This window comes from Eschscholzia californica, unplaced genomic scaffold (genome assembly GCF_041429995.1).
Source record: "Eschscholzia californica isolate CP2 unplaced genomic scaffold, dmEscCali1.0.p SCAF_5, whole genome shotgun sequence".
Taxonomy (NCBI): Eukaryota; Viridiplantae; Streptophyta; class Magnoliopsida; order Ranunculales; family Papaveraceae; genus Eschscholzia; species Eschscholzia californica.
Window position 1 is genome coordinate 25,699,120 of NW_028238472.1, and position 8,641 is coordinate 25,707,760.

At 42.7% G+C, this 8,641-nt stretch overlaps 1 protein-coding gene across 1 annotated transcript; it reads right to left on the reverse strand.

The window, feature by feature from the left end:
* Positions 1-2,114: 2,114 nt before the first annotated feature.
* On the reverse strand, positions 2,115-4,135 carry LOC147537989 (uncharacterized). The gene is made up of 3 exons (XM_086642905.1): positions 3,971-4,135; positions 3,002-3,137; positions 2,115-2,815 (listed from the first exon to the last, which is right to left on the reverse strand). Exons 1-3 carry the CDS (start codon positions 4,133-4,135, stop codon positions 2,115-2,117), a joined length of 1,002 nt encoding a protein of 333 aa, XP_086499031.1.
* Positions 4,136-8,641: the final 4,506 nt, after the last annotated feature.

Here is an 8,641-nt window from a genome sequence, read left to right on the forward strand (position 1 = left end):
TATCGAACATTCCAGATTCTTGAGAAAAATTAAATAAGATTAAACATTATTGTATTTGACAGAAAATGAAACCAAGATAGAGACAAGGTTAAAGAACCTGGCGCAAGTCATTATCCCGCTAAAAATGGATACAATCCTGCAAATACTCATCACATCAAAAATCCACAAAAAAAGGTTCACTAGGCAGCATGTAACTTCGAAGCGGAGACAAAAACTTAAGAAAGCCATCGAGCCTTATCTTCGCCAACCAATAACATAACTCAACATACACAATTACAGGACACATACGAACAGCAAATCAAGAAGAGATATCCAGATGTTCTTTTCCCCTCAAGACATGAGCCAAATATTGATTGTGGTTGTCCAAATTGCGTGCCCTGAAAGTAGAAGGAAACACACTGAAAATAGCACTAAAAATAGCTATACGGCACAAAAGAAAAAATTCAAGGGTTTAAGGTTTCCAATCTAAGACTAAAATCTACCGAAAACATACAAACTCTCTAAGAAATGAGAACATAACTCAACGAGATCGGCAGAACCCATAAATAGGAGGTCACAGGAGCTCCAAATGTTTCTCTTTCTAGCCTAAGGTTAGTATGGAGTATGGAGTATGGACATCAGCAACCACTGTAATGCAAATCCAAAATGAAGTGAAAATTATTTACATTCACCTTGAGTAAGCATAAACAAAGACGAATTAACAAATTTCAACAACCAACTTATATAGAAAACTTCCTCCTGATAGGCTGAGTCATGTTTCGGAGCAGTTTCTACTCCTAAAATATGAAGGATCAAGATGAATGCTGGAAATGACTCCCTAGAATACGAAGGTTCAGCTTGAAATAGAAAACCCCTTCAAAGAACCAAGACTCCACATGTATCAAAGCCCTATAAAACAACCTACCAAGATGAACGAAGTCCAAAACATGTAAATAAAGAAACCTAAACAACACCGAATGCTTTATATTCAAATAAAACTTGGGCCAAAAGACCCCTTAGTGAATTGAAACTTGAGACAGATTCCCTTTCGAAGAACACACAGTAGCTCTCTGCATAAACATGATTTGCCATAAAATGCCAACAATTAGAAACGGGTCAAGGCAACATGTTAGAAAAAAACGTAAAGCAAATTTCTCAATCTATGCTAGCTAGAGAATGCAAGAGAATAAAAGAATTTTCAGGTACTATTTCTCCCAAAGGGTGTGATAGAAGAACGGAACCAGATTTTCAATACTACAGATACTGAAAGAAGTGTTTGAATAAGTAATTCGGATTTAGGAAGTAACACCCCTACGAAGAAGAACTTATAAATTAGGAAAACTGCCTCTAGAGGAAAGTAAATGATGTCGAGTTGGAGAAATAGTACCTGAACCGCCTCTAGAGGAAAGTAATTCGGATTTAGGAAGTAACACCCCTACGAATAAATATATACTACAGAAGACCATCTTTATTGTAGAAAAATTAAACTAAGATAAAACCAGATGCAGATTTCTGGGAGTAACCCAAGAAAATTCTCAAAGTTCACTAGATTAGGTAAGCTTATACATACAAATATTCCGCTGTACATGAACCACCACGAAGAAGGCACTACAATCTACAGTTATATATAACAATTGAGCATTAAAAACCTGGTTTTGCTAATGACAGTCCAAGAACCCAATCTGCAGGTAAATCACAAAATCAATTAGTATAATTCACACCATTAAATAACTAACTAAAATGAGGACAATCACAGTCTCTTCAACAGCGAGAACTGACCTATCCCTTGGTGTACATAACTCCACCTAACAATCAAAAAGAATTCAAATTACAATCCCATATCACAATATTATTAAGTAAGATTACACAGAAAAAGATCGTCTCTGAAATTAGGTCATTCTTAAAGTTTGCCTTATCTCTACGAAGTGAACAATTTAAAAGCTCCTTTCTATTGGTCACTATACGTGTTCTTGGTTATTTACATTATGAGATAGGTTTAAACGAGACTGGAAATCAAAGACTCAACTTAAGTATGCGAAGCGGATGAGGGAGGAGAAAGGAGTAATCCTCTCAAGATTGCAAGAAACGGGGAGGGTAAGAGGCGAAATGAAGTCTTTGAGACGATGAACCACTCACTACCAAGCGGATGGGAGAGGAGAAAGGAGTAGTCTTATCAACGTTATAGAAAGGAGTAAGTCTTTGATTTTCGGAATTTGTATCGTTGTCAAATAAGCAACAGAAGTACTCATTGTACCTTCAAGCTTAAACCCTAAAATCTCAGGGTACTTCATCAATACATACCCAATATCATGTTTCTCAACATCAAGACCTCTAAGAAATCTCACCACAGGAACAAGCTCAACAACAACACTAGCATGAAGAACTTGAGGGTAATTCTTCAGAAACACTCCAAGTTTTGATCTTTGAATTCCAATCTTCTCTAAATAACCCAAAACAGGAATTATATTCTTCCTAACACTACAACCTAAAATCAATGGATACTCATTAATATCATCAATAGTTAACCCTATTTTTTGCAGAAATTCAACCCTTTCTTTCACTACATCAATTGTTGATGGCAACTCAAGATGTTCTAATTCATCTGATATAATTCCTAAACCTTTCAAATAATCACAAATTATAACACGAGAAACAAGTTTCTCTTTTCTGCCTTGAACAACACCCCATGTTACAGATGGCATCTCATACTCAGGAAATTTACTACTGGACTGTGTCGAAAACAACCGAATTAAAACCCTAAAACTCAAAATATAGTTAGACCTTGTAGGTGGTAAAGCCCAAGGGTTTTCTAGGGTTATAAAAGAATCAATATGTTCTGATATTGAAGCATGATTAGTAAGAGAAATACTTGGATATAGATTTCGAAGGTGGAGAAGAGTATTAGGGTTTTTTTCTGAAGATTGAAGTCATTATAGCAAAAGCCCTTACCCGATATGGAGATCTTGAAGGGAAAGAAAGAGGCGAAATGAAGTCTTTGAGACTATGAACCACTTACACCGACCTGAATTCAAGAAGACGAGCTTCTGGACGAAATCAATGGAGAAGACGAGGAATCGAGCAAGAATCATCGCAACTTTGGACTGAACCCTCGCCTTGGTGCGTATAGGAGAAGATGAGTTATAACGGTCATATTTTGACTGTTAAAAGAGGTGCAAGTAAAATACTGTGTAATAGGGTGCTTTTATAAGTTCGTTCGTAGGTTGTCTAAAGACACACACCACCAGTCCTCCTGTAGTCCTGTTTTAGACTTTTAGTCAACAAAATCTCATCATTCAATCATCAAGAGAGAGAGAGAAGAAGAACAAGGAATCGTCGATCTTCATCAATGGACAAACCACCACCTCTACCCACTTCCTCCTCCCTCAATGACAATTGATAATAGTTAGTCGGATGATGATTTGCCGATACTGGTGAACCTGATCTTCTTCCCATAACAATATTTTCGCCTCATTTCTACATTTATACCACTTTGCTACACTCCAAAGACTCTACTAGGATGGTAATATATGTTAAATTAGGGCAGGAAACAAAAACAACACACTCGTAGTAGGAAAGGAAGAGAGATTCCTGCGAATGAGCAACCCTTCCGGGAGTCGGGCGGGTTCGGTCGGGCCCAAATTTTCTGTGTGCGGGTTCGGGCGATCGGGTTCTATAGTGTTATGTCCGATCGGACTATCGGGCGGTTCGGGCCGGGCACATATGCATTATTGTGTGCCCACGGCCCGGTTTTGCCCGAGAACCCGATCGGGCTCTAACGAGCTCGGGTTACGGGTTTTTTTCAAAAAAAATTTGTATGGACCAAAATATGTCACCAGGAATGCCCCCAGAAATCCATGATTAATGGGCTTACACGGTGACCAAGCCCATGAATTAATGACCAATGGACCCGACCCATTTATCTTAAGGCATTCTGAAGCAACGTTAAAGTGCGAGAGTACGTCTAGCTCTAGATAAAGAGGTCCGTCCTCACCAGCAGGCCAAAGTACGGAAGTGCATTCAGCTCTGGATAAGAGGTCTGTCCCCACTCCCTCAGACCAAAACGCGGAAGTACATCCAGCTCTGGATAGAAGAGGTTCGTCCTCTCCTCTTCAGCTGACTTCTCTTCGTGTACCTGTTGGGGAGGCGTTATCGTCATTCAAAATGACAATATCCCCAATATATCCGTTGGATGGGAGTTACGATATCCCCATCCATGGTAATAACTTCGTGCGTTACCATATTCAAGGCAACAGCTCACCGCCAGGTGACGGTTGACCAAAACGGACAGTTGACCACAAAACTCTATATAAGGGTTAGCTGGTAATCGACTAAGGCATCCAACTACGGATAACAACAACAGTCATCTAAGTTCACTTGTAATCAGCTAACCACCTATTTTCTCTCTCGCATCGATCATCCAAATTACCATTGGCAGTCGACTAACATCTGCTCAAAGAAGGCGACTGATCATTTCTCTCACCACACGACTAAGGGGTGTAAGCGCTTTATTTCACTAGACGGTCACAGATTTAGGTAGACATACACCCGACTCTATCACCTTTTCTTCCAACGACCGTTGTGAGGGTAGGAAATCACGGGTCAAGAAGTCAGCTGGACCGGGTCGTTGACCGGATGTCGAACCTCCACCTGTTAATAATTTTGCGAGCACCGACTACATCTTTGGGCTTAACCTGTGACAAAAGAGACAATAACACACGTGACCGTGAGGTCTTAGGGGACACCAGGATGGTGCCGGCCTAAGGGGGCTCCGACGGTCAAGTCAGTGAGCTTGCAAGAGAAGTAAAGTGTACGTGGATATTAGCCCTGGAATATTACCGTTGGATGGATAATGGTCGGAGCCTAGGCACAACTCGTAGAGTGGCCGGAGCTCGCTCTCTACGGATGACTGACTTAATTGGAGAGAGAATAACGGCCTATGAGGTCCGTCTTTAAATGAAGCAGCCCTGGAGTGGGTTTGCCTTGTCCAGGGGTGTGTATCATAATTAATTGGGAAGCTTTAAGGACCTGACCTTGTAAATATTCACGTGGGAAAGATAATGAAAGCCTGACCTCCAGGAGAGATAAAGTAGCCTGCCTTCCTTGGTTGTCAGGTCGTCCAGGAGAGAGAAACGTAGGTCGACCTTATTTGGATGTCAGGTCGTCCAGGAGAGAGAAACGTAGGTCGACCCTTGAGAAAACCTTGTTTTTGGAAGGGTCCCGCACTTGACAGGGGTCTTGCACTTGGAAAGGTCCTGCACCCGGATGTCAGATTGTAATTGTATTTAGGTGAGAGGAAGGAAGCTCGATGGTTGCTCAGATGCTTGCTCTGTATGAGAGAGAAATTAGATGTTGGTATTGAATCTGTACTCGATGTGTTTGCTCGGAATCAGATGATCCACCGCTTTAGATGGGAATTGGATGATGCTTTTGTGAGTTGTATTCCGTGATCACCAGATGATGCTAAACAAGTAGTCAGTGTATTCCCTCAGGATCAGATGATCTAGTGTATTAGCCCATAATTCGATGATATTAGAGTGCTTGATAGTGATATCAGTGGAATATGAGTACGTTCGGCGATAACCATATGATCGAGTGTTTCTGTGCCCAATTCGATGATCTGCATCATTTTTTGTTCCGTCATTTTATAGTGTCTTGGGTCGACCGTTGTCTGATGGTAGTTGTCATCCTTAATGGTTGTAACGCATGGGTTGTCACCATTAATACGGACTTCGTAACCTCTGAAAGGACATATCCGGGATATTGTCGTCATGAATGACGGTAACGTCTCTCCAAGGGATACAAGGTGGCAGGTTCGCTGAGGATATGAGGACTGACCTCTTTATCCAGAGCTGGAAGTGGTTCACATATTTCAGCCTAGTGAGGAGGCGAAGGCGGACCTCTTCCTCCGGAGCTGGAAGTGTTTCTACACTTTGGCGTTGCTTCGGGGTGTCCGAAGATAAATGGGTCTGGCCCATTAGTCGTTAATTCATGGGTTTGGTCACCGTCTAGCTAGGCCCATAAATCATGGTTTTCTTTGGGCGCTCCTGGTGACATATTTTGGCCCATATAATTTGTCCCCCACTCTCTAAGTTGACGTAGTGCGGCAACTTAGAGAGTAGTTCAAAGTTATATGGCCAATCTGCAGTTTCAGTTTTGCTGCCTTTGTAGTCGAGTTCCTGTCCCGTGGGGACTTGTCCGTGAGAAGTGGTGAATAGAAGCAGACCTTGGGGGAAGTATCTCTACCTGTCTATGCGGGAGGACTCAACTTGCCGACCACATTCGTGGTGATGGACTCTCCGTAGGCCTACAACATGATCCTAGGCGTCGTGGATCCACGCAATGAGAGCAGTGCCTTCAACATTCCATCAGGTAGTACGGTTCCCTACACCCTAGGGAGTTAGAGAGATTAAGGGAGACCAAGGGGCCTCCTGTAATTGTTATAGAAATCCAATGAAATCTCCTAAGACCCCTTTATAGCAATTACAGACCAAACAACCACACAGTGCTGACCCTGACCAACCTAGCATAGAGGAGCTGGATGAAGTACAAATCCATCCAGACTACTCTGACCATAAAATACATAACACGACTGTTTTGCTTGGTCACACGCCGACATGACAGGCATAAACCCGTCCATTACAACGCACAGACTGCGAGTCGACCCCGACCACCCGCCTGTTCGGCAAAAGAGGCGAAGGTTTGCACCTGAACGTAATAAGGTAATCAACGAAGAAGTAGAAAAGCTACTAGACATAGGGTCTGTCAGGGAAGTCCACTACCCTGACTGGTTACCCAATGTGGTGGTCGTAAAGAAGAAAAATGGGAAATGGAGGGTGTGCATCGACTTCACTGATCTGAACAAGGCATGCCCAAAAGACTCATTCCCTTTACTCCACATAGACATGCTAGTAGATGCAACTGCTGGCCATGAGCTTCTCAGCTTCATGGATGCCTTTTCGGGGTACAATCAAATCCTTATGCACCCCGAAGATCAAGAAAAGACCTCTTTCATAACAGAGAGAGGCATCTTCCGTTATAAAGTTATGCCATTCGGACTAAAGAATGCAGGAGCTACTTACCAAAGATTAGTCAACAAAATGTTCGCTAATATGCTCGGCAACACAATGGAGGTATATATAGATGATATGCTGGTCAAATCCTTGGAAGCTGCACAACACATCAACCACTTGCCGCAGGCCTTTGAGGTCCTAAAAAGGTACATGAAATTAAATCCAAACAAATGTTCATTTGGTGTATCTTCAGGGAAGTTCCTAGGGTATGTAGTCACATACAGAGGGATCGAGGCAAATCCAGACCAGATACAGTCAGTAGTAAACATCCCTTCTCCCAAGTGTGTGAAAGACGTGCAAAAGTTGGCGGGAAGAGTAGCGGCCCTGAGCCGGTTCATCTCTCAGTCATCCTAGAAATGTCACCTATTTTTTGCTACTCTAAAGAAACTCAAGGACTTCAATTGGACACCAGCTTGCGAGGCCGCACTTCAACAACTAAAACAGTACCTCACTTCGCCTCCATTGCTTTCAAAACCTACATCAGGTGAGCACCTTTACATTTATTTAGCAGTATCTGAAACAGCTGTCAGTGTTGTCTTGGTAAGAGAAGAGGACGGTAAGCAACTCCCAGTTTACTATGTCAACAAGTCTTTACTCGATGTCGAGACTCGGTACAGTCAACTAGAAAATCTGGCATTAGCTCTGGTGACAGCCGCTAGAAAGTTGAGACCGTATTTCCAATGCCATTCTATTGTGGTCGTCACAGCCTTCCCGATGAAGAATGTCTTGCACAAGCCAGACATGTCTGGACGCTTGACTAAATGGGTTGTCGAACTCAGCGAGCACGACATCACGTACCAACCAAGGACGGCGATCAAATCCCAAGTATTAGCTAATTTCATTGCCGATTTTACTCTTGACTCTCTAGTGCAGGCCTAGAAAGAGCTACTCTGCCTCACCGAACCTGACCCTCAAAAGTGGACCTTGTCCGTGGATGGGTCAAGCAACATGAACGGAGCTGGCCTGGGTGTCATCCTGACCTCCCCACCGGGGGACATAGTCCAGCAAGCAATCAGGTGTGAATTTAAAGAAACTAATAATGAAGCATAATACGAAGCTTTAATTGCAGGTCGGACCTTGGCTAAAGAATTGAAAATACAGAATCTTGATGTAAGGTTTGACTCTCAGTTGGTGGTCAACCAACTTCAAGGTATGTACCAAGCCAAAGATGCTAGGATGACAACATACTTGGAACGTGTCAGGGAAATGCAAAAATATTTCCACGAGGTTAAGTATGAACAGGTACCCAGAGCTGAAAACGGACATGCAGATGCTTTGGCGAATCTTGGCTCGTCCATCTAGACAAATGTAGCTCGGAACATACCCCTGGTCTTGCTTCAGTGGCCAGCCGTCTGGAAGAATCCACAACCAGAAGTAGCAACTACAGATACAACTGACACCTGGATGACCCCTGTCATAAAGTACCTGACCAACGACGAGCTTCCCTCGGACAAAAATGAAGCGAGAAGACTGAAAGCGAAGGCTGCGAGATTTTGTATACTCGACGGTCAATTACTCAGGAGGTCGTATTCAGACCCTTACCTCAAATGCATCACTCCTGAAGAAGGTAAGTATGTCTTAAAAGAATTACA

Bases quoted from the DNA above. Each gene is read 5' to 3' on its own strand.
- LOC147537989 (XM_086642905.1), bottom strand. From the start codon at position 4,135: ATGACGATAACGCCTCCCCAACAGGTACACGAAGAGAAGTCAGCTGAA. The intron at 3,138-3,970 runs GTGAGGACGGAC...CTCTTTTAACAG, and splicing joins TTCCGTACTTTGGCCTGCTG to TCAAAATATGACCGTTATAA. The intron at 2,816-3,001 runs GTCGGTGTAAGT...CTTCAATATCAG, and splicing joins GCTCGTCTTCTTGAATTCAG to AACATATTGATTCTTTTATA.